We start from the raw sequence: 26,245 nt of genomic DNA, 5'->3' as shown, positions 1-26,245 counted from the left end.
TTAGGGCTGTTTCTCACCTCAAATATTACCATTCATGGACTATTACAGTGAAGACATTCCTTAAAACAAAATATAAATATACATCTCTTACCCTCTGGAGCATTTCCTGGAGTGGGCATTTATCCTCATCAGGGTTTCGATGGTGTGAAAAGATCAGCTTCAGTTATCTGACCAACACTTCGCTCATCAACCAACAGCATCTTCACCAACTGCATTGCAAATGCAACTGCCATATAATTCAACCCATTCTCCATAGACTGCAAAATATGAACAAAATGCACACTAATGTCAACAATTCAGTTTTCCTAAATCCTTACCCTGCACTTCAAAATACACAATACATTATCAAACAGACTCACTTAAAAGCTTGTTACATGTCAAAATACTGCAAACATATCAACCAATAAAGATTATGGTGACTGCTTGTTTACCCTTTCCAAAAGCTCTATGCAGTAGGTTAATTGCTGGGATCTACTTAACGAATGTCACAACTATGGTACTTCATACATCAGGGTCACATGTTCCATGCTGGGTATGCCATGGTTTCTCTACAAAAGAAAGAGGATGTGTTGCCCAGATGCCCTGCCCCCTCCCACCATGAAATGCACCTATAAAAAGAACACAAGACAACATAAATTTACAATTTAATATCTAAACAAAAACACCGTGCCTAAAATGGGTGGAATGCTCAACCAACACAAGTGGAATACCACAATAAGGTAAAGCAGTATCTACAGCAGATCTCTTCAAAGAAAGTTTAATGCAGTGGGCCACATGGAAAGAATACCAATACAATCTAGAATCCACAAACTTTCAAAAGAGGGAAAGACAAAAGGCAGGATGAGAAACGTGAATTCAAAGACTCAGAAGAATTCTTAAGCATCAGAAGAAGCTCTTCTTGGAGGAGATCCAAACTATGATGCTGCACAAATGACCAGGTGGTGACCGAGTACAGAGCCTAAAAGGAAACATTTTTAAAACAAGAACCCACCAGCTAATTCGCTGGAAAAATGATCCATGACAATAGTGGACAGATGGCAGCTGGCTGCATGATGGGACAAATACAATGTAGTTGACAATGCATCTGGAAAAAGTTATGCGTGGCAACTGAAAATCCCTTCCCATTAAATGACTCAAAAGAAACTAGTATCTTCTTGAAGGTACAGTTGTCTAACAACTTACCGTAATAGTAGACATCTGATTAGACTGTTATCACACTACTATTAACAGACGGCAAGAACCTGTCAAGGATACTGTACATTTAACCAGCATACCAAACCATAGGTGCTGCCTTTTTGCACTGCATGTTCAACTTATGGCAAGCATGAAAGCACTAGGCAGCACGTAAGGGATGTTCAGGTGTGAATATCCTCAGGACTTTATTGCCCCAGACCCGTAATACAAAAAATGAGGGGACACAAAAGAGAAAAAATACATGACAACAGTAAAAAGTGTAGCGGTCCACCTTAACCAAGAAAAGGAAAATATAAGAGCCAAAACAAAGGGGAGGAATGACTGAACCAATACTACAACAGCAATCTTAACATCTGTGGTATGTCATTCACTAATCACTGTTACAGTACTGCTTACATATGGGAAGATTCCCAAATTTGTTTAGAATATCTAGGAGAAAGTTTGAGGAGCAGAGCTGGAGTCTAGCATTCCTTGGAGGACTGATCTAGCAGAACAAGTACTACCACAGAAACTGCACATTTTAAAGTGTTTTGTAAAGGTGTAAATGGACAACAAAATTGATGCTGAGTAGATTCGGAATCTAGAACCTTGAAGACAGCACCAGAAGAAGCTACAGCTCTGACCTGGTATGAGAGAATGGTTCAGAAACACTAAACTTTGGGCATAAAAAGGAGGATTAGTCCTCAGGGATACCCTGTCCTTATCGGCTAACAATAATCTTCCAAGTACAACAGTTCAGAAAGGAAGGAGGTTGGCTCAAATACAGGGAGTATGAACTTTTCCAATACAATTCAAGCCCCAAGGAGGAGGAGGAATATGTTTTCTTGGTAGCCTGATATAAAGGACAACTTATAAAAACTGTCTGCCAAAGTATGCAGATAATGGTGCACCCAGAGGCACACAGGCAGAACTGGCTGAAAGTATGTTTTAATGGAAGAATATACCAGTTTTAAATTCAGCAACTCGCACAAATAAGATAAGACAGAATAGCACAAAGTAATTTAATGGTGTTACCCAGAGTTAGGATGTTCCTGATGGTGGCCAAACAAATATTAAAAAAAAAAACAGTAACAATATCTGTCTGTGGTCTAAACCATAAAAATGGAAAGAACAGTGGCCTGTTGGCATGAGTCAAGTCTTTAGCTCTTGCTTGCTATTAACAAAGGAATTTTTGATGTTTGAAAAAAGTCTCAGGAAACCATTAATCTCTTGAGAAGATCTTTACTTATGCAGAGATGGATAAGCACTGCACTGATCTGTTTTGATTTGAGAATTTTATAGGCTTATAAACACTTGTGTGCATGCTCTAGGACAAACCTGACAATAGATGTTTTCTCCCATGAGTGGGGAGGGTTTGAGGTGGGTGGGTTTACCAGAAGGACTGCCCCTTCCATCTGTTCTATTCCATTAACTCTGAACACAAAGACAGTACATTCAATTATATTAAAGGTTAAAAACAATGAACGCATGTACGAACATTTATATGCCATGAAGAAGATTAAACTGGAGAATGCCCTATCAAGTCATGTCTACAATCACCCTGGCGGTGATTTTACATTTATGATCACTGACCAGTTGAACTATGTGAATTGGGGGGGACGGGACTGAATTCCTGAAATTAGAAATGAAGGAGCTTATGTGGCAGTTGAGACTTGAAGCCTACCATCAGGCCTCAATAGTATGTTATCTATCAGCTGTGTCCTTAAGCTGAGGAGTTTGGAAAGATGATGCATGGGGGTGTAACATCGGATGTGATTTGGACATAGGACCGGCTGAGTGATCTTGATATATATTTTATACCATGTTTGGTAGATGGAATGTCTTTTATCAATATTTGAAATATTATGGCATGCTTTTATTTATTTTAATGTGTCAGTGTTATTATGATTTGGTTCAAAGTAAGTGTGCTTTTATAGTGTAATTAACTTTCGATTGCATTATTTAAGTGCTATGTAGAACAGTATTAGTTTTACAATTGTATTTTTATATCACATACAACTTTATATTGTGTGTTTGGGATAGGTACATTTAGTTAGATTGAAGCTACTTGTGCCTGTTCCTTTAAGGTAATTGAGGGTGTGTTTTGCAATAGACTTTGCTTGCAATGGCTCATATTACAATTGTCTGCCCTGCAAATCTAGTGATGTTGGAATGGGAGTCCGAATATTTGTTCAAAAGTAGATTTTTTTCGGACATAACATTCTATGCTAGATATTTGGATGATTTATTCATTTTATGGAAGGGTCAAAAAGAGGCAATAACTGAATTTATCGAGTACATAAATGGGACGACACAATTTTTAAGATTTACACAATACAAATCTAAAGGGAATTTAGACACATATATTAGTCAGGATGGTTTTGCTTCCAGGATATATAGAAAACAACATTTTCTAATGATTACATTGAATTTAATAGTAACCATCCATTTATATGTTTAAAAATGTTAAGGGACAATGCATAAGAGCACATATGTCATCCACTAAAGAAGTGATGGAGGTAGAAATGGAATTCATCTTTAATATGTTTAGGAATAGAGGATACCCTATAGTTATGCTTAAAGATACAGTAGATTTTGTAAAAACAATGGGGTAATAAAAGGCTCCACTGCCATAGCCTGGTTCTGAAATCCTTCTAGCTGAAGTGAGCTAAAGAAAGGGGCGGGTCCCTTTTTTTCCAAAACAAAATTTTTTTACAAAGGTCGGGCCCGGGGTGGGGGGGGCAGTGGCAAATGGATTTTTTAAAAAAAAAAGGCCCGTGAAGATTGTTTTTGAGTCTAAATTTGGGGCTTCTGGTATTCCTTGTGCTTGGTTCCAGGCACAGAATCGTTTCCATTTGCCAGCATAAGATTTTCTAGTACTAGGCCTTCTAGCCTCCAAAATGACATCTATCACAGGTTTGCTGAGAGATGTAACTGGTGAAATTAGTTGATTAGCCATGCTGCAAGATTCAGAGTTTGGAGCGGAGTGTGCAGTATTTGATAGTTCTGCTGAGACAGTAGATAAGTTGTGTCTGAGGCAGGTACCACGGAGGAAGGTGCGACATATTGCGTAGGAGCGGGTACCAGTGTTGGCGAGGCCAGTCTGGAGCAATCAGAATAATTTTTGTTTTTTCCTGTCTGACTTTTAGTAAGACCTTGCAGAGCAGAGGGAGAGGGGGAAAGGCATAGACTGATAGGTTTTTCCAGCTGAAGGATAGAGCAACCACTTTCCAAGCTTTTTTTGTGATCAATTCTTGTGCAGAATTTGTCCAACTGATAGATCTTTTTGCCTCACCCCAAAACTATGTCTGGGCTCCCCCATTTGCGTGTCAACATGCTGAAGATTTGTGGATCCAGTTTCCATTTGTGTGGGTCCATAATATTTCTGCTTAGTTTGTCTGCCACAGTACTTTGCTTTCCTGGCAGGAATTGAGCTTGCAGATGTATCTGATAAGTCAAGGCCGTGTTCCACAAAGCCATGGCTAGTCTGCAAAGTGGGTTGGAATGGGTACCCCCTGCTTATGTACCACAACTGTGGTGTTGTCTGTCTATCAGTAGTTGTCCTGGATGAAGAGAGTCCTTGGGGGCTGTCAGAGCTTTCTGTACATCTAGTATCTCTGTTTGATATGTAGGCGCATTTGATTTGGCCTCCATTGGCCCTGAATGCATCTCCCTGCCAGATGCGCTCCCCACCAAGCATAATCTGATGCGTCTGTAGTCAGGGTTTGGGTGGCAAGGGGTGAAATGAATGATAGTCCCTTGTTTTGGTGGCAGGCCTCTGCCCACCATGGGAACTCTTGCTGCAGGCAAGGAATGATAGGAATCATTGTTTCCAGGCTGTGACAATGTTGACTCCATAAGCTTTGTAGGTACCATTGAAGTTTCCTCATATGCAGTCTTGCATATGGAATTATTAGAATGCAGAAAGCCATGAACCCCAAGGCCTGCAGAATTTGTTCTGCAGATAGTTGCGTTTTTGTGGCCACTTGTTTGAAGTAATCAACTGAATTTGTTTTTCTGGCATAAGGTAAGTCATCTCGGCAGTTGTATTCAAGCTTGCACCCAGGAATGTAATTATTTGAGAGGGTACCAGTTGTGATTTCTTTTCGTTTACGGTGTATCCTAGACAAGTTAGTTTTTTTTTTTTTTTTACACAAACGCCAGATGTTTTAGAACAGTGTCCTTGTTTTCTGCCTGAATTAGACAATCGTCCAGGTAAGGATACATCTGAATGTTTCTTTGTCTGCAAAATGCAATTACTGGTGCCAGGCACTTTGTAAAGACCCTGGGCACAGTAGATAAGCCAAAGGGCAGTGCAGAGAACTGGTAATGCAAATAGCCTACTTTGAAGCGGAGGTATCTTCTGCAAGATTCCCTGATTGGGATACGCAGGTAAGCCTCTTAAGTCTAGAGTTACTAACCAGGCATCCTTGCCTAGCATAGGCAGTAACTGTTGTAGAGTCAGCATCTTGAATTTTGGAATGTCCAGGAATGTATTTAGAATGGATAAGTCCAGAATTGGATGCCATGATTTGTCTTTTCTGGGTACCAGGAAAAGTCTTGAATAAAAACCTTGTCCCTTTTCCTTTTCTGGTATTGGTTGAATAGCCCCCAATATTCATGAGGGACATAACTTGTTTCTGGGCCTCTGCCACTGATTTGGAGGCAGATCTGGCCATCCGTTTGGGATTGAAAATGTGTGGAAATGAAATGTGTATCCCTGGGATACTATATTTAAAACCCACTTGTCCTGGGTAATTAGCTGCCAGTTTCATGCATGAAGTGCCAGTTTCCCCTCAAAGGGGCAGCCAAACAGTAAGTGCTTGGTGATCACAGAGGAAAGTCATTGAGACTGTTTACCATAGGAAGGTGCCTTGTTACTTCCAGATTTGGAGGTGGAGGCACCCCATTGTTTTGTTCTATAAGTTCCTTGTGACTGAAACCTGGAGCCTGTGGAGTGTCTGGGTTTGACCCGAGCGGCTCTGGTGGGTACTGGAAAGGACCAGTTCTTAGTAGGCAAGTGCCTACTGAACCTGGGTGGCTGCACTTGTAGGAAATCTTTTACAGTTTGCATAGATTTAGCTTTATCTTCCATCTTTTTCAAAACTTCTTCTGCTTATTACCAAATAGACTGTCCTGTTGTAAAGGAGCATCCAACAGTTTTGCTTTAACATGATCAGGCAGATTTTGCTCCTTGAGCCAAGCATGCCTTTTTATCACAGATCCAGTTACAGCGGCCCTGCATGAGGCCTCCAAGGAATCAAAACCACATTGCAAAGTATGCTTTCCAACTTCTTCAGCTGAATGCAATAAATCCTGCAACTCTATTTTCCACACAGCCCAAAATCATTATCATTTTCTGTTTAAGTAAGCCCATGACATGCTGCTGATATTTAAGCATATGAAATTGACAAGTTTAAAACCCTAATTGCCAAGGTTGCAGACGTGTAAAACCTTCTTACCCATCTATCCAGTGCCCTGGAGTCTCTATTAGAAGGGGTAGGATTTTTAGCAGTAGAAGCCTTAATGCCCTTGGGACCCTGAGAAATGGTTTCAGGGTCAGCAGTAGGGTTTTTAAAGAGGAATTTGTGGGAGTCAGGGAAGTACAGTTGTGTACACTTACCAAAAATGTAGATGTTAGAGTGTATTCACTGTTGCAGTCATTACATTTGGGGGTAATCTGCTGGCAGGTTGCCCTCAGTCGGCCTGAATATCAAAGTCTTGGGTCCTGCGTCGGTTGCTGTCTCCTCTTCCATGACATCAGGTCGTCAAGGGTATAAAACATGCAGCCGACGCCATTTTATTCAGTTTTTCTTGACCCAGATGTCAGGTGCCCCCCAAATGGGGGGGTGCGCGCATATATATATATATATATATATATACATATATATATATATATATATATATACATATACATATATATATATATATATATAAAATAAACAAACAGCAATATATATGTAAATACAATTGTAGCAACATAAACTTTACCTTCATCTAAAAGCAAATACAACACAAAGGCTTTAGAATATAGTGAAGGAAAGAGAAGTTCTAGAAAAAAGGGGGATGGCGGGTGGGTAACCCGGACTGCAACAGTGAATACACTCTAACATCTACATTTATGGTAAGTGAACACAACTGGATTATGTTCTTCGTGTCTCACTGTTGCAATCATTACATTTGGGTAGAATCCCAAAGCTATGGGTGGGAGGCTGGAACTAAATAGCATTAGGAGCAGCTATAAGGCCCTGCAGAACTGCAGTGGCAAAGCCTGCCCTGGCCTTAGAGAAGAGAGGCAAATGATAATGCTTTGTAAAGGTATGAAAAGAGCTCCAAGTAGCAGCTTCTAGAATGTCTTTGGATGGAACTTTTCTGGGAAAGGCTGCTGAGGTAGAGGAAGCCCTGGTGGAACGTGACCTGATTCCCTTGGGCACCGGTTTACCATGATGCAAGTAGCAGAAACGAATGCAGCGGCTTATCCAATTTGAAATAGTCTGCTTTAATATAGCCTTCCCCTCTGATCCTGCAGCAAATGCCACCAGTAGTTGCTCAGACTTTCTTAGAGATTTGGTCCTGTTTAAGTAGAATCTTAGTTGTCTGTGTACGTCCAAGGAATGCAGAATCCGCTCCCCCTTGTTCTGCGGATTTGGGTAAAATGTTGGCAGGTGAATAGTTTGGTTAAGAGCCACACTGGATACCACCTTTGGTATAAAGGAAGGATTGGTCCTGAGGGATACCCTGTCCAGGTAAAATGTAATAAAAGGCTCCACAGCCATGAGGGCCTGTAGTTCTGAAACCCTTCTTGCTAAAGTGATTGCCAGAAGGAAAGTTATTTTCCAAGATAAACTTTTTATCCGCAGTAGCTGCTGGTTCAAAAGGAGGCAGGGTGAGCTTTTCCAGCACAAAATTGAGGTCCCATGCAGGAGTTGGTGATCTTCTGGGAGGCCTTAAATTTTTGGCCCCTCTAAGATACTCTTTTAGCAGAGGATGAGAAAAGATGGGAGGCTCTGTGTTGTAATGAGCCGAGATGGCTGAGGCATGGATTTTTACTGAAGAAAAAGACAGGCCCTTGTCAAGCATCTCAGTCAAGTATTGTAAAATCTGAGGAATATTTGGCTTTGCTGTGTCCGTTCCTTGTGCTTGGTTCCAAGCACAGAATCTCTTCCATTTATCAGCATAAGATTTTCTAGTACTAGACCTTCTGGCTTTGTGCAGAATTTGATTGCTCTGCTGAGACAGTAGATGAGGTATATGAGGCAAGTACCAAGGAAGGAGTTGAAACATATTCCTTAGAATTGGGTACCAGTGCTGGCGAGGCCAGTCCGGAGCAATTAGGATCATTTTTGGTTTTTCCTGTCTGACCTTTAGTAAAACCTTAGGGAGAAGAGGCAGAGGAGGAAAGGCATAGACCTATAGGTTTTTCCAACTGAAGGATAGTGCATCCACTTTCCATGCTTGTCTGTGATAAGTCCTTGTGCAGAATTTGTCCAGTTGATAATTTTGGGAAGAGGCAAATAGATCTATTTCTGGGCTCCATTTCTCTGTTATCATGCTGAAGACTTGTGGATCCAGTTTCCACTCGTGAGGGTCCATAAGATTTCTGCTTAGGTCGTCTGCCAGAGTATTTTGTTTTCCTGGCAGGAACTGAGCTTGAAGATGTACTTGGTAACTCAAGGCTGTGTCCCACAATGCCATGGCTAGTCTGCAAAGGGGGTAGGAATGTGTACCCCCTTGCTTGTTTATGTACCACATAACCGTGGTGTTGTCTGTCTTTATCAGTAGTTATCCTAGATGAAGTCAGTCCTTGAAGGCTGTCAGGGCATTCTAAACAGCTAACATCTCTTTTTGGTTGATATGCAGATGCATTTGTTTTGGGCTCCATATGCCCTGAATGCATCTACCCACTAGGTGGGCCCCCCCAAGCATAGTCTGATGCATCTGTAGTTAGGGTTTGGGTGGCAGGGGGTAGAGTGAATGACCGTCCCTTGTTCTGGTGACATGTCTCTGCCCACCAAAGAAACTCCTGTTGTAAGCAGGGAATGACAGGAATCATTGTTTCCAGACCGTGACAATGTTGACTCCATAAACTTTTTAGATACCACTGTAGTTTCCTCATATGCAGTCTTGCATATGGAACTAGTAGAATGCAGGATGCCATGAACCCCAAAGCCTGCAGAATTTGTCTTGCAGATAACTGGGTTTTTGTTGCCATCTGTTTGAAGTAAAGTCAGTTGCATTTGTTTGTCTGGCGTAAGGTAAGCCATCTGGGCAGTTGTATTCAAGCTTGCACCCAGGAATGTAATGTTTTGAGAGGGTACCAGTTGTGATTTCTTTTCGTTTTATTGTGCACCCTAGGCATGTTAGAAGCCTTTTTACAAACGCCACATGTTGAAGAAGAATGTCCTTGTTTTCTGCTTGAATGAGACAGTCATCTAAGTAAGGACAGATGTGTATGCTTCTTTGTCTGCAAAATGCAATTACTGGTGCTAGGCACTTTATAAAGACCCTGGGCGCAATAGATAAGCCAAAGGGCAGTGCAGAGAATTGGTAATGCATAAAACCTGCCTTGAAGCGGAGGTATCCTCAGCATGATTCCCTTATTGGGATATGCAGGTATGCCTCTTTTAAGTATAGAGTCACTAACCAAGTGTTTTTGCCCAGCATGGGCAGTAGCTGTTGTAAAGTCAGCATTTTGAACTTTGGGATGTCCAAGAATGTGTTCAAAATCGATAAGTCCAGTATTGGACACCAGTCATTGTCTTTTCTGGGTACCAGGAACAGTCTTTAATAAAAACCTTGTCCTTTTTCCTATTCTAGTACTGGTTGAATAGCCCCCATATCCATGAGGGGCGTAACTTGTTTCTGAGCCTCTGCCCATTGATTTTGTGGCAGATCTGGCCAACCGTCTGGAATTGGCAAAGAATGGAAATGAAATCTGTACCCCTGGGATACTATGTTTAATACTCACTTGTCCTGGGTTATTAACTGCCAATTTTGAGCATGAAGTGCTAATTCTCTCCCCAAGGGGGATGCCAAAAAATAAGTGCTTGGTGATAGAGGGAAGTCATTGAGACTGCTTTACTGTAGGGTTGTGCTTTGTTTCCTCCAGATTTGGAGGTAGAGGCACCCCCATTGCTTTGACCTGAAAGAACCCTGTGATTGGTATCTACAGCCTTTTGAGCACCTGGATTTGCCTTGTGAGGCTCTGTTGGACACAGGAAAGGACCAATTTTTAGTAAGCCAGTGTCTACTAAATCTGGGTGGCTGCATTTGTAAGAAATCTTTTACAGTTTGCATAGATTTAGCTTTGTCTTCCATTTTCTTTAAACACTCTTCTGCCTTACTACCAAACAGAGTATCATGCTGTAAAGGTGCATCCAACAATTTATTTTTAACATGATCAGGCAGATTTTGCTCCTTGAGCCAGGCATGCCTTCTAATCACAGATCCAGTAACTGCAGCCCTGCCAGAGGCTTCCAAGGAATCAAAACCACATTACAAAGTATGCTTTCCAACCTGTTCTGCTGCATGCAATAATTCCTGTAATTCTTTATTTTCCACACAATCAGAAATCAACATAATTTTCTGTTTCAGTAATCCCATAACATGCTGTTGATATTTAAGCATATGAAACTTGGCAGTTTAAGGCCCTAATTGCCAAGGTTGCAAACGTATAAACTATCTTTCCCCATCTATCCAGCGTCCTGGAATCTCTATCAGAGGGGGCAGGATTCTTAGCTGTAGAGGCCTTTACACCTTTGGGACCATGTCAGATAGTTTCAGGATCAGCAACAGGATTTTTGAATAAAAATTTGTGGGAGTCAGGAACCCTGTAATATCCGTCTGGCTTACTAGGAGCCGGAGGTAGAGAATCAGGAGCCATGCTTGATTCCGAAAACACATCAACAATGTCTAATACAGGAGGTATAGCCAAAGGCCTATGCTGAGGAAGAAGGAAATCCCTAAGCCTCTTTGATTCAGAGAAATCCTGACTCTCCCAATGAAAACGTTCCCTTTAAAGTATGCAAGGTTTCTCCAAAAGAATAATCCTCAGGAGGAGATGCAGATGGGATGGATTCTTCTGCATCTGAATCCTCATAGGGTGGTATAGAAAATTCCTGATCAGAAGAAGAATCAAAAGAAATAGAAACCTGATCTGAAGATTCATAATCAGTGTCTTGCCTAAGCCTCTTAGCAAGGGGGAGGGGGGTGGGAACCCCTGATCAAGGTAATTAAGTCCTCAGCCATTTTGATCATCTGCTTTTTTTAGGCATAGGAGCCTGAGCACATGGCTCATGCGTCATTTTTTTAGTCTTATAAGTTGTTTTTGAAGCTGGTGTCTGTTTTAGATAGAAATGTTGAGACCTGAAAACACCCTCAGAAGCCGGTGCCTGCTCAGCGGCTCCAGACCCATCCGAGGGAAAGACATCCGCGGGTACAATACTCTGAGAATCTCGCGGCACACCGGACTCCGCATGGGTCTCGGTAGAGGCCTGCGACTCAAAAAGTAGTGGGTATCAGGGGCTGCGAAAGTGCCTCACTGAGTAACGGTGAACTGACGACTGGCTTAGAAGAAGCTTCGTCATCGGTTTTGGACCCCAACGGTCTCTGTCTGTCCTTTTCTTTGTGTTTTTTGTGAACTCCGGTAGTCGGACTGCTATCCGACGACATTTCGGGATAATTAAATCTGGATCCAAAATATTTTGAAGCAAAGATATACCGTCGCTTAATAGTGCGTTGGTTAAATCTAGCACAAAACCGACAGCAAGGCACGTGATTATCTGGGCCTAGGCAAGGAATATAGTACAAATGAAAATCCTTACGGAGGTATTTGCTTCCCACAAGTAATGCAATTATTAACTTTTACTGACATCGGTAAGGAGCAAGAAAAGGTTTCCCCAACGGGGTACTTAGCTTTAATTGAAGACGTCGATTCTGAAATTCGAATGCGAAAATTTCATGAGTCGGCCGACCGGCACTTGTGAACTGCTTTTGCTTCGGGCACCGCACGGCAAGAAAGACTGAATAAAATAACGTCATGGAAGTGGAGACAGCAACCGACGCAGGACCCAAGACTTTGGTATTCAGGCCGACTGACTGCAACCTGCCAGCAGATTACCCCCAAATGTAATGACTGCAACAGTGAAACACGAAGAACATCCCTGTAATATCTGTCTGGCTTACTAGGAGCCGGAGGCAGGGAATCAGGAGCCATGCTGGATTCTGAGAAAACATCATCAACAATGTCTAGAACAGGAGGTATAGCCAAAGGCCTATGCTGAGGAAGAAGGAAATCCCTAAGCCTCTTTTTAGATTCTGAGAAATCCTGACTCTCCCAGTGAAAGTGTTCCCTTAAGGTATGCAAAGTTTCTTCAAAAAAAAAAAATCCTCAGGAAGAGAAGCAGAAGGGATGGAATCTTCTGCATCAGAGTCCTCATAAGGTGGAACAGATAATTCCTGATCAGAAGAAATAGAAACCTGATCTGATGATTCATAGTCAGTGCCGTGCCTAGGCCTCTTAGCAGGAGGGGGATGGGAACCCCTGATCAAGGTAATTAAATCCTCAGCCATTTTGATCATTTGTTTTTTAGGCCTATACACGTGGCCCAAGCGTCATTTTTTTAGACATCGAAGATGATTTTGGCCTAGGTTTTGATGATGGCGTCGGTTTAATATACAAATCTTTAGGCCTGAAAACACCCTCAGAAACCGGTGCCTGCTCAGCGGCTCCGGACCCATCTAAGGTGGGGACATCCGCGGGTTCAATACTTAAGTGTCTCGTGGCATACCAGACTCCGAATGGGTCTCAGTAGAGGCCTGCAAATCAAAAGTAGCAGGTATCAGGGGCTGCAAAAGTGTCTCACCGAGTACCGGCGACTGGCTTAGGAGAAGCTTAGTCAGTTTTGGACCTCGATGGTCTCTCTCTCTCTCTCTGGTCTTTGTCTTTGCGTTTTTTATGTATTCCGGTAGTCGGATTGCTAATCAATGACATTTCTGGATGGTTAAATCTTGAGCCAAAATATTTTGATGCAAAAATATACAGACGCTTAATAGTGCGTTGATTAAATATAGCACAAAATCGACAGCAAGGCACATTGTGGTCAGGGTCTAGACAAGGAATACAGTACAAATGAAAATCCTTATGAGGTATTTGCTTCCCACAAGTACTACAATTAACTTTTACTGACATCGGTAAGGAGCAAGAAAAAGTTTCCCCAATGGGGTACTTAGCTTTAGGTTGAAGACTTCAGTTCTGAAACTCGAAAATGAAAATGTCAGGAGTCGGCCGACCGGCACTTGCGAACTGCTTATGCTTCAGGCACCGCGCGGCAAGAAAGACGGATGAAAATGGCAAAGGCTGCATGTTTTATACCCGACGACCTGACATCATCATGGTAGAAGGGACATCAACCGACGCAGGACCCAAGACTTTGTTAATCAGGCCGACTGAGGGCAACCTGCCAGCAGATTACCCAAATGTAACAGTAAAACACAAAGAACATCATATTAGGTAGTGGCCTCCAAGATTTCTTTGGTGAATCCACTACTGCTGCTGCCCTCATCAGGGAAGTATGTTCTAAAATGCTGTAGCATTTGTTTTCCATAGTGTTTGCAGAAAACAAAGCTGATAATTAACAGATCCAATTTGATGGTGTGTTTTTTGACTGGAATACCCAACTTATTAGAAGCAAAGGCCACAAACAGTTTTATCTTCTTGAACTATTTTTACCTTGTCAAAATAATATCAGAGTTGTCTATGGACATCTAAAATGTGAAGACTTCTCTTGCTTGTTTGGGAAAAAGTCAGGGAGATAAACGGCTTGATTCACAGAGATTTCAGTGATCACCTTTGGCATAAGATAGGTTGCCTCTAGGTTTTCTTTCCTATTAATGTATGCGTGCATGTGTCTTAAAACATCATTTAATGAAGGTATGCAAAAAAACAAAAAAAGTATGGGTTGGTTCTCAGTGATACTCAATCTGGGTGAAATCAGAGAAAGGGTTCTGTGCACATAAGTGCTTCACTCAGATTCTCCTAGCTGAGGTGATAGTGCAGTTTTCCAAGTTAGGAACTTAATATCTGCAGAAGAGGGGAAAACATACTTGACCTGATCATCACCAACATGGGGACTCATGCTTCAGACCAGAAGTGTATCCCTCATTGGTAAGATCAGACCATAAACTAATCTCACTGGATATTCACATCCCAACCCCACCCCCTGCCCAAAAAACCACAGTGAAAAACTTCTCTAAGGCAAATTTCACACTCCTCAAAACTGAGGTGGAATCCTTCAAAGCCCCCGGGCCTGTGGAAAATACGGCCCAGACAGCAGAATCCTTTATAAACGCATTTTATGAACACCTTCAGGAATGCATGGATCATGCAATCCCAAATAAAACCAAGACACAATCCTCCAAAGGCAGACGTCCTGTCTGGTGGACCACAGCCATAAACAAACTGTACAATAGAAGGAGGAAGCTACTACATGACAGAGCAAAATCCCAAAAAGGGAAGGCATCTCTGATCAGTGTTAGCAAAAAACTATGGGCACTCATAAAATCGTCCAAGGCCAGCTTCAAGAAAAAAATTGCACAGGACACTAAGGATAATCACAAGGCTTTCTTTAGTTATGTTAGAAACCTGGGTGGGAATTCCCAGATATGCTCAGAATTAGTCCAAAATGACAAAAAATACACTGAACCCACAAACATTGCCAACATCCTAGCTGACAGGTTCAGCGCAAACTTCTCCCACCCCCTCCCCACCAAAAGGGCAAATATCTATCCCAGCAGAGTGCTGCCCCCTGATATCTCAGATGCTCAGATAAGAGCCGCCCTCCTCTCCAAAGCAAAAAACACAGCATCAATGGGACCAGACGGTGTCCCGGGCTGCGTCCTACATGAACTCCAAGAAGAGCTAAACCCAAACATAAAACTACTGTTCAATCTCAGCCTTACCACAGGATATGTACCCAAAGAGTGGCATACAGCAACAGTGGTCCCTCTCCACAAAGGTGGTGCCTCAACGGATCCTGGAAACAATCGCCCCATAAGCCTGACTAGCTTGGTCTGCAAATCTATGGAAAGGATCATCATGGACCTCATAAATAAAGATATTGGGGACCTACAGACACTGGATCCTAGCCAGTTCGGCTTTGTTAAGGGCACATCCTGCCTCTTAAACCTGGTCGATTTCTTTGAAACAGTCACCAAGGCCACTGACGAGGGGAAGGTGGTCCACACAGCCTACCTGGACCTCACAAAAGCCTTCGATACAATACCCCACTCGGGCATTATAGATAAGTTCACCAGCTTAAATATAAACCCCTATGTCACTAGATGGGTTGCAAACTGGCTCAAGGACAGAACCCACATGGTTAGAATTGCTGGAGCCATGTCAGACTCCAAACCAGTTACAAGTAGCGTCCCACAAGGCTCAGTCCTGGGACCTCTCTTGCTCGGTATATATTTCTTGGAGGTACAGGCCAACAAGAAAGGACTGTGACTGACCAAGTTCGCAGATGACTGCAAACTGGGCGCCATAATCGACTCTCCAGCCGACACAAGCATCCTCCAAAAGGGCCTCATAGAAACAGACAACTGGAGCCAGAGCCATGGCCTCAAGCTAAATGCCAAAAAGTTTATAGTCATCCCCTTTGGCAAAAACAAAGTGCCCACAAATTACCACATAGGTGGCAAAAGTACGGAAGAAGTAATTAGGGACCTGGGGACCCAAGTTGATAGCAATCTCTCATTTGACAACCACGTGGCCAAAGTGGTTAGAAAACCATTTTATATAGCCCACCTAATCATGAAGGGATTCACATCTAGATCAGGGAGGTCATCGTGCCTCTTTACTCATCCCTCATCAGGCCCATAATTGAGTACAATGCCCCTTTTGGGATGTACCTTACCAGACACCTGCAGAAACTAGAAAGACCCCAAAAGTACCTCACCAAGAGGATCAAAGGGCTCAAACAGATGCCATATGCTGCCCGGTTAAAGAAACTCCAGCTCTACTCAGTAGCATACCGCCTGCTCAGAGGCGATCTGTGCCTGACGTATAAAACCATGTCCAATCCGGAATTAATGGACATGCTGCACCTCAGAAAATCCAAATCCTGTCGAGCTACGAGCTCGAGAGACTTGAACCTCAGCACCGAAATAAATAGGACATGCTGGAGGGACAGATTCATAACCCAGAGGCTCCCTTCACTCTGGAATAAAATCTCAGTCCAGGTTAGGCAGAGTCCCTCATTGACTCTCTTCAAGAGGAATCTTGATGAGTGGATGGGGGATCGTAGGTTTACCCCGGGTATCACTTCTGTGTCACTGTTAGACAGAGGCACAGTATACTAACCTCGAAAAAGGGCACAGCAAAATTAATTTAAAATGGGTGGCAAAAGCCACACACACTCTGGCTAGGCTTATAAATGCCCTAGGGCAGATAGCCTAGTATGAACCTATGAAGATGCTGCTGTTCATAGGATGGAACAGTGAACTACTACAAAACAAATTTGGGATCATGGGATGGAGAAGCCACTTTTTCTGGGGGCCTGTATTGGATGACAACCATAAGGAATAGTTTTTTTCACAGGTTTAAGACAGGCTGTTTGAACAGCCAGGCACATACAGCAGAAACATAAGTGTTAATGGAGGAACAGAATACCATTTGTAAAGAGCTCAGCCAAGTAAAAGTGCATCTTTGCTCCTAAAGGTTGCTGGCACTTGGCATGGCACCATGCAGAAGATTTCTTCCATTTTCAGAGATGCCATTTCCTCATATTTAGCCTCCTTAAGAATAGGTAAGTCGTCCTTGTCCTTCCCTGAGGGATAAGGATCAAATCATCAATGCTATTATTCACAAGGTGCTCTAGATGGGATGTAAGACAGGACCCCTATTCTGTGTCAACAGATTAGTTTCTGCAGAAACAGCCATAACTCCTGTCTGCTCATCCTGTGTAGGAAGGGAAACACTGCTGCCTTAACCAAAAGGGTGCAATTAGGATTGCCTTTGTCCTTCGTTCCTGATTTTTACTGATAACCTGGGGATGAGAAGACTGTGAGGGAAGGGATACAGAAACAGACCTGTCTGTGGGAAGAACACATCCATCCTCCAAGGCCTTAGTCTCTTTGGCATCTGTGCAATTCTTTAGCTAACCATTTTCTTTGGCGGCAAAAAAGTTTGCCTCCTGTTTCTGCAAGTATTGTGAAAATATCCCTGTTCAGCACCCACTAGTGAGGGCCTGACACTATCCTATTCAGGTAGTCTGCCAGATTGTTGCTTTCTCCTGGTTAGTGTGCAATAAGTTGCTGTCCCATTTCTTGTGCTGCATCCTATAACCTGCATGGCCACACAGCAGAAGGGATAAGAGAAGGTACCCCCCCACACACCTGTGTACCACATCACTGCGGGTCTATTCATCAAAAAGTGCCAGATTTCCACAAATTTTTGAATGCCATCATGCCCCTGAATACTAACATTTCCTTCTCATTGATGTGGGTCTGGTGCCTCACTGGCACTGCACCTGAAAGCCACTCAAGTGTGCACCTCAGAAGCATTTGAGGTCATACTTGAATTTCTGGCCAGTGGTGAAAGAGAACTCTCCAGTTCTGAAGACTGGCCTCTCTCTATCCACTAAAGGATTTCCCTTTTCAGGCAGAGGAGCTTTTTTATTTTTTTACAAGAAGCTTTATCTTGAAGTTCAAGGGATGTTGGTGCTAGCAGCACATTTTTATTCTTTTACCGCTGCTGAATTTTCTGATGTTTAGTTTGACAAGTGGAATTAATGTAGGAGGACCTCAGGACTGAGGATATGTGGATCTCTCTGGCCATCACAGATACCTGACGAAATAGGGATTAGGAGCATTGAGTCAGAAAGTCTCATGTCAGGAAGGCCATTTGCTTGTCTGTGAATGGAAGGGCTCCTAAGAAAACTAACCTTCAAGGGGGGGGGGGTCAGATTTTGACTTCTTTAAATTGAGGGTGAACCCCAAGTTTGAGAGGTAGTCCCTGGTTAAAGGGATGGCTCCAGTTCCTTCACACATTGGGCCTCAATTAGGGACTCATCTAGATAGGGGTAAATCTGGATTTCCTTTATCCTGCAGTATGTAACCACCGGAACCAGACTTTTTGTAAAGGCTCAAGGAGCAGTAGACATAGCAAAGGGAATTCACAAAATTGATACTGCTTCCCAACTGCTCTGAAGCAGAAGTTCTCCTGGGAAGTCTTGCTATGGGAATATGCAGTTAACAGTCCTTTAGATCTAAAGTGACTAAGCCTAGAAAGCACAGGCAAGAGTTGACATTAACATTTTGGAATTTGGGGACCCTTATGAACCTGTTTAGCTGGGATAAGTCTAGTACTGGTCTCCAGGTTCCGTCTTTTCTTGGTACAAAGGAAAGTCTTACTGGTTCTATGCAGCCCTAGTCCAATAAAAGGTTAATATGCAGCTGAGCTACTCTGGGTTGATCCTTTGGAACCTGGGGGGATGCCTGTGGAATTTGGGAAAGAGGAAAACTCTAGACTGGATCCTGACAATGATATGAATGACCCATCTGTCCTGGGTAATATCTAGCTATCTGTTTAGAAACAAGGAAGGTCTGTCTCATAATTCTGAAGGTGGAGTAAGGGACTTTTGGGTGAGGATACAGGAAAGAGGCTGGGACCTGGTAATCTGCTTGTCCTCTCCTTTGCTCTGTGTTCCTTGCTCCTCCTGCTTCTCCTTCCTCTTTGTTCAGGCTGTGAGGCAGGGAAGAACCAGGGCTTGGTAAGAGAATTCCTACTAAACCTTGGAGTCTGGGCCTCAAAAACAGTCCTTTACAATCTGCAGGGACTTGTCCTTCATTTCTTAAAAATGGATAGGGCCTTGAGTCCAAACTGAAAATTCTTCTCAAAGGAAGCGGCCAAGGTTTTGGTTTTAACATGCCTGGAAAGACCTGTTCTCTTAATCAAGCATGCCTCTTGATAAACCCAGAAGTAGCCATCCTGCTAGAAGCTTCTAAAACATTCTTTGCATTGTGGCTTTGATACCTTGCAACCCAAGAGTAAGAGCTGAAGAGGTCTAACAATTCTTTAATGAGAGTTCTATCCATTCCCTTGAGCTTTTGCTTCATCTGGTCTGGAAGAATTTCCTGAAATTTAACCAAATGGAACGGACAACCGACAGCATTCAAAGTTCAGGCTAGATAAAGTGTAACCTCTCTTGCCAAGTCTATCCAGGGTCTTAGCTAAAAAAATAAAAAGTATCTATTTGTCAGAGGTTTCTACAGGCGCAACTTTTGGCTCCCTTGGAAGCAGAAGACACCACCTCATGGTCTACCATTGGGTTCTTAGAGTTCAGAACTGTATAGAGACATAGTCTGGCTTCCTAGGAGCAGGTAGCTGGAAGCCAGGCTGTAGGCAGGAGTCAAGAATGCCATTTTCCACAACCTCTAGAACAAGAGGAATTGGCAAAGGTTTGTGCTCAAGAACCCTTTTCTTAGATTGAGGGTATTCCTGAGCCTCCCAGATGAACTCCCTCCTCTTATGGAGTTTCTCCTCAAAAGTAAAATCCTCAGGTGATGAGGCTGAGACAAGAATTTCATCCAACTCTGAATCAACGTATGAACCAAAAGAAATCTGGCCTATATATGACATTTCATCTTCAGCAGTGTCAGGGAAAATACTGGACTCCTGTGGGGCAAGGTCCCTCATCATGAGGGAACTGTAGCAGGGGTCCTGCTATGGCTGGCTGGATCTCTCAATATCCACAAGAACGTCAGACAGCCTTAAAATGTCCTGAGGATAGTGCCTTGTGAGACAGATCCAGAAAGTCTAGGTGGAGGTAAGCTGGATACAGCTATCTTTGGTCTGGCTTGCCCAAGGCCAGTGTCTGGTCAGCTGATTCACTCCTACTCGCTATTCCTGGAAAGGGAGTCAGAACTTGCACAATGAACCTGGATGACACAAACCATATTCTTCAGCCTGCGTGGATGGAAAAATAGGACCAATGTTATATCAGACTCCAAAAGGGTCTCTCTACAGGCCTCAGTTGCATGCTCCATTGGTGGAATCAACCAGGAAGGTGCTACTCCTCCTTCGAGGATCAAAAAGCCTGGGTGGACTGACATATGCAAATTAATTGTCATATACAACCCTAACTTGCTTTGGACACTTACCAAGAGGAAGCTAAAATGCAGGCAGACTGTTGGGCGCCACAGTGCATGGAGGCCATGAAGCTCCCCTTCTTTCTCCAAGTACTTTTTCTAGTGATTCTGCCCTCTACTTGACTGTCCTAGAATTAAAGTAGGCACACTGGTGACAGCTGAAAAAAAGGCAGTGTGGAAGTCAGCAAGGGATTTTTTCCCCAACACTCAAGTATTTGTCTTGGCAAATGTCATCTAACAATACAGTCGATAAGGAAAACAGTTCCAAATGCAGTACTACAATAAAGAAAAGCACTCAACTGTCTTCCAGCCGACCGAAGACAACTGATCTTTACTGACCGGTGCAGATGGAGAGACTAAAAGCCTGCTCATCTTCTCATGGATACAGGGAGAAAGGAAGTGGGGGTATGCATTTCTGAAGGTGAGTATGGACTATTCAGCACTCCAGTGGAGAAGCAGGAATAAAAGCCTGTAAGGAAAGGGGCACGGTGATGAGAATTAAGTAACTCATCAAAGTGATTCCTGACTTGTTCATGCTCACTGCACACCAACCTCTGAAGCACAGGGGATCACCTGTAAAGCCTTTGTTGACAGCCCGCATGAGAAGCTCTTGTCTAGTGCCAAGAAACAAAGGCCAACTAAGCTGTCATCCAGCCAGAGAGATAATGAGCAAGGAAATCAGGCACAGGAGGCCCAAAAGCAAGAGCTCTGCTTTAAGGTTTAGGTATGACATTAAACAAAGCAGTAAAGCATAAAACAGATGACAGCATTTTTGTCACAGATGCAAACACTGTACTTCTGATCACATGACTGATGTAATCAATACACTGTTAAAGAGGAAAATGGTGAAGACATGTTTCCCTTTTCTACTAGCACTTACTCAAAATAAAGACAAGGGAGAGATTCTGACAGCAAATGGGATGGAGGATGTCTACATAATCATCTACTGTATCTGCTCACAGGATCAGTCCTCTACCATGGTTAAAATCAAAATAAAACAAATAGAAAACTAAAGCTTTCCTTATATCACTTATGGTTAGAAGTGCATCTAGAGGAGATGGCTGCAGGGCTAAAAGAACTAGTCTGCACATTTCAGCAAATGAAAAAAAAAATCATCACCTTGAGCTTAATGAATAGTGTGCATAAAGGATTACATCGTCAAACACCAAAGTACAAATGCCAAGCGCAAAAAAAAAAAAAAAATAAAAAAAAAAAGGGTCAATTTAGATGAAATCTAAAATGATTGAAAAAAAAAAATGAAAATATTTTCTGAAGGTGGAGTAACCCCCTCTGTGCCCCCCACCACCTGTGTTGTATCTATACAGAATCTATATACGTGTGTGTGTGTGTGTGTGTATATATATATATATATATATATATATATATATATATATATATATATATATGTATGTATATGTATATACACACACACACACACACACACACACACACACACACACACACACACACACACTAACTCCCAGACTGCACCACAGTGGATTAAGGGCAAATTCCTTGCCCCACTTCAATGCGATCTTGCACAAAGCAGCTAGCAGGTCGTGACACAGGAATATAGTATTCATTTTTCTGAGAGGTTCTTAAACAGCACAAAAAAAGCACTCACTCTCGAGTATTTGCGGTTATGAACTGTAACCACACAAAGACAGATTCAAAATAAATCAGCTCTCATTTATACAATGCCATCTCATTATAACAGGCCGAGTAAAGTTTTTAACTCTCTTTCAGTAAAGGATATAAAAAAGTTGTATTACTCAGAGTTGCATTTATTTTTTTTCAAAATAACTGGTTGTTACTTTCAGTAACTCTTGCTGCATGTAAAATCTATATGAAACTGCTTTCAGTGGAAATGCAGTGCTGCAAAAAGTGAAAATAGCTTCTTAAATGTGATCACATTTGTAGCCCGTAAAGTTCAGTGCTCCTTAAATTACTATTCCAAGTCAAAAATGCATTCCCTCCAGAGTTGTGTCTGTGGAAACTAGAAACATTACAATCAAAATTGTTGAGCGCGCAACTGTCTGTCGACCAGCCTGTGTTTTCCTAACTTAAGTGTGCACGATGGACTGCAACTCTGGAATAAAAACTTAAGCCTGGAAATCCTTGCCTGTGAAACTCCACAACTGCTGTTTGGACTTTCAAGTCAGCGGTAGAAATTCTTTACATAACAGCAGGATCAGATAAGCTGTCAAGAGTTCTTCTGTGTGTCACTTGCCTGTTAAAAGCTTTTTTTTTTTATTTCACTGCAAAGATGCTTGCATTTTTATAACATGTGCTGCTTAATTTTATTTAACATAAATGTTATTAAAATAATATCAAGCTTATGAATGATTTGTTTATAAGTGTATGTTTATCAACCTGGAGACATCTCACCTGCTTACATCTATCCTGCGGAAAGACTACTTTTGGGCTACTACTACTAAAATTATAAAAAGAGATGGCTTATTCTGAGAGTAAACAGTAATTGTGCTATTACTGGTTCAGACTGGTCAGTTTGGTGGCAGCATGAAGTCAGGTAAGGGGCTGATGGTATTAGATTATTAACCCCTACCTGGAAAATGCACTGTGAGCACAAAATCTTGTACAAGTTTTAGTTATTGCTGGTAATATAGCACTGGACAGCAAAATGCTCAGAACAAGATGGGTAATGTGACAGGGAGCTAGTAAATGCAACTCTGCACCTTGGCAGCAGAAAGCTTATTCAGTTATGCAATGTATTACCCATTAACCAAGAAATTTGTGTGCACATACCGTATGTTCTTAAGATCTACTGCACTATTTACTTTCCCCACTGTATATGTTCTTATCTGCTTTAGGCATGCAAAAAAAACAACCTCTCCCACAGATTAAGTTTGTACTGTAACTGTGATTCCTCACTAGCAATTCTGCCTGACTGATGTGCTCTGGTTTGATAACTACAAGAACCACAAACCTGTGAGGTAAAGTCAAGTAATGCTTAACGTTAAACGTTCTAGAGAGAGTACAGAAACTTGTGAGTAGTGTAAATTTAGACAAGTATTTCAAACGGTAAATACCTGAGCAAGGTGCAAGTCGTACTGTGGCATGTTGACCAAGTGATTTCGGATTAAAAGTTCCACAGCTTCCACATTGTACTTGTACTCATCTCTGCACTCTATCAGGCACCTGAAACAGCAACAGTGGATTCAATCATTTCACTTCTCTAAACAAAAACAAAAAAAAAAAAAACCCTCCTATTCTAGAGACTTATTTACACATCACATTTTGGCTTAAACTAATGACTGCACAATGTACATTTTTATTCAATATGTAGCTCAGGTTTTCACATTTATACATCACAATTACAGGCATTTAAAGAACAATACTGTTAACCACTACTGAATCAACCGTCTTACAGACTTATGCTTACATCAGCCTGTGGCCAAAAAATAGAAAACTTCAATCTCAAAGCAATTCAACCAATCTTCAAACTGCTTCTTTTTCACAATTTTCTTATGTGCCAAACCAACAGACATCATTAGAAGGCTACCAGATCCTCCCTTAACCCGATTAGACATACCCTATCTTTAGTCATACTAACATATTGCTTTCTAGTGTTACACAGTTCCTTTCAAGAAGGGGGTTTACAAATAAGCAATTCCCAATCACCCAGTATGAGCCACCTTTCACCCTAAGACAACACATGTATTTAAGAGATACATTCTTGCTGTAACAGTTTAAATAGACAACATTCTAAGTGTTCTTTTGCTGGCCTAATACATTCTACATATAGAACAAATTTCACAAATATCCTGTACCAATATGCATGTGTGTGTCCATTCTGTAAAAATGTGACATCATGTGGGACTTCCAAAATGGCTGCACACTGAATAACAGCTTGTTTCTAGCTCTCCCAGTGTGAAAACAAACTCAGCAGAGGGCCAGTAGACTTGTGTTTATGGGTAAATTTCAGTAACTGGCTAGTAAGTACACTGCATTGATGCCAGGAATAAAGAAACAAAAGACCTTGAAAAAATCAGCTACAAAAAGTGAAGAAGAAACACTGCCAAGGTAGAGTTCTGTAGCTGTTCAGCAAAAAGTAATGCTACCTTCAGACATAACCTCCAATAACCTACAGGAAGACACAAGACAACTGCATACAGAGACCTGGTTAAAATAAACAAAACACTGGTAGAGTATACCAACACAAACAAATGAAAGAAGCTTTAAACAGCTATTCAGATGAGATGATAAAGCTATAAAAATCAGGGGTTGAAATGAAGAGAAGGCTGGCTGAATACGAGACTGCTCAGGAAGAAATTGTTAAAGTCATACATAAATAACATTAAGAATTTGCCTTATATGCCTTTCAGTCAGGAACAACACTTCAGGATGTGCAAACAAATTTTATTTTTACAGCACTGGGAGACAGTCTTCATAGCAGATGTCAAAATAGTCTCTCTGAACAGAGACAAACCACACTTTTTATACATTTTTCTTATCAAACTGCTCATGCAATTTCATGATGTTATAATAACGGTGTCCTATAGAAAACTTTGCACATGCTCTCATCCCTCGTGATTTTCGCCTTAGACTTCACGTGAACACCTTCCTATACATGATTCACCTGCTTCCAAAGGGTCTTGTTTCTGACCTTGGATGTTTCAAACTTGCTCTAGCAACAACTCACTCTTAGCCTGGAGGAGTCAGGCTAACTAATTCCTTTTTATATAACTACATGCCTCACTTCATGCAACACGTACTATTCTCTCTTGTTACATACTAAAATAATGCAGTTAAAAAAACAGCAATACTGTAGCTTATGAAACTGTATTTTTCCCAGCCCTGCATACAAATCATATTTGCTTTTTAACAATCATATTATATCATTAATAAACTGAAATTAATATACATTTTAATAAGCTGGTCTTGTCCCATAACAGTTTTCTCTCCCTGACACTATCAGTGTCATTCCATACATATAATTATATTTTTCTTAACTTGATAAAATACACCTCAGCGTCATAGTAGTCATCATTTTTTGTCAAAATAGAACCATCATTGATTTGTGCATGCAGTGGCATTTCATGTGGAGGTGAGGTTAAACATCTTGTAATCACTGCCTTTACAATAGAAACTACCAAAATGATCACAGATATAATAAAAAGTACAATGACAATACCTGGATTATGCTAGTTTCCAGGTTACCAAAAATACTGCCCTTTGTTCCATGAAGTCTGACGGTTTTTCCTGTTTATCATGATAGTCACGAATACATGAAAAGCAACGACTCCTTATGAGGGCACATGACCCCCCCCCCCTTTTGCAGCAAGCATTAAATCAAGTGCCATTTAATTTTGTAACACCCCAGTTCGCATTTCAGTCATTTTTCGATTTGCCATCCTGATGTGACGTGAAGTTTTGTTGGCTACCTCCGGTAGAATTTGGGGAAGTAAGGTGATTTCAAGCATTGTCCTTTCCACTCCATACCCAGGATTAAAAATTGAAAACACTTGCTCAAGTCCAGTGGATTGCTCGCTTATTTCTCAGTCTACCTGCTGGTGGGTGTTCAAAATGTTGAATAGCAAGAGTAATATAGCCTACAAAGCAACATCCAGACCAATTTGTAGGCAACCAGGGGTAGGCACGATTACCACAGATGTAGTAACAGTCACTTAATCATGCCCATGTCATGCCCCCAGTCATAGCTTTTTAAGTGCAAAGAGTTTAACAAACTTTCATGCCTGGTGTCATTACATTTGCTTTTCTCTACTGGTACCGTCCTATTTCTGGCATAACATGTGTCTCCATGATGTGTGGTTGCAAGTTGAAGAAACACAATCTTTGAAAAATCAGTTACATTGCGCCAGGTTAAGCTGATGTCATTAAGGTCCTTTTCAAATGACACCTGTGATGCAGGGATAGGAATCCCTACCTTAGAATAATGAGG

At 41.8% G+C, this 26,245-nt stretch overlaps 1 protein-coding gene across 1 annotated transcript in view; it reads right to left on the bottom strand.

Moving 5' to 3' along the window:
- CNOT1 (CCR4-NOT transcription complex subunit 1) overlaps window positions 1–26,245 on the bottom strand; it is a 4,219,019-nt gene that overhangs the window by 700,620 nt on the left and 3,492,154 nt on the right. The window contains exon 37 of the mRNA XM_044079520.1: window positions 23,373–23,481. Within this exon, the coding sequence (XP_043935455.1) occupies window positions 23,373–23,481 (109 nt within the window). The remainder of the gene's footprint in view (window positions 1–23,372; window positions 23,482–26,245) is intronic.

The sequence above is a fragment of the Protopterus annectens genome, chromosome 8.part0, assembly GCF_019279795.1.
Source record: "Protopterus annectens isolate FY-2018-M chromosome 8.part0, PAN1.0, whole genome shotgun sequence".
In the NCBI taxonomy this organism is placed as follows: Eukaryota; Metazoa; Chordata; order Ceratodontiformes; family Protopteridae; genus Protopterus; species Protopterus annectens.
Note: the sequence above shows the minus strand (reverse complement) of the source record. Positions and strands in the feature narration are given on the sequence as shown.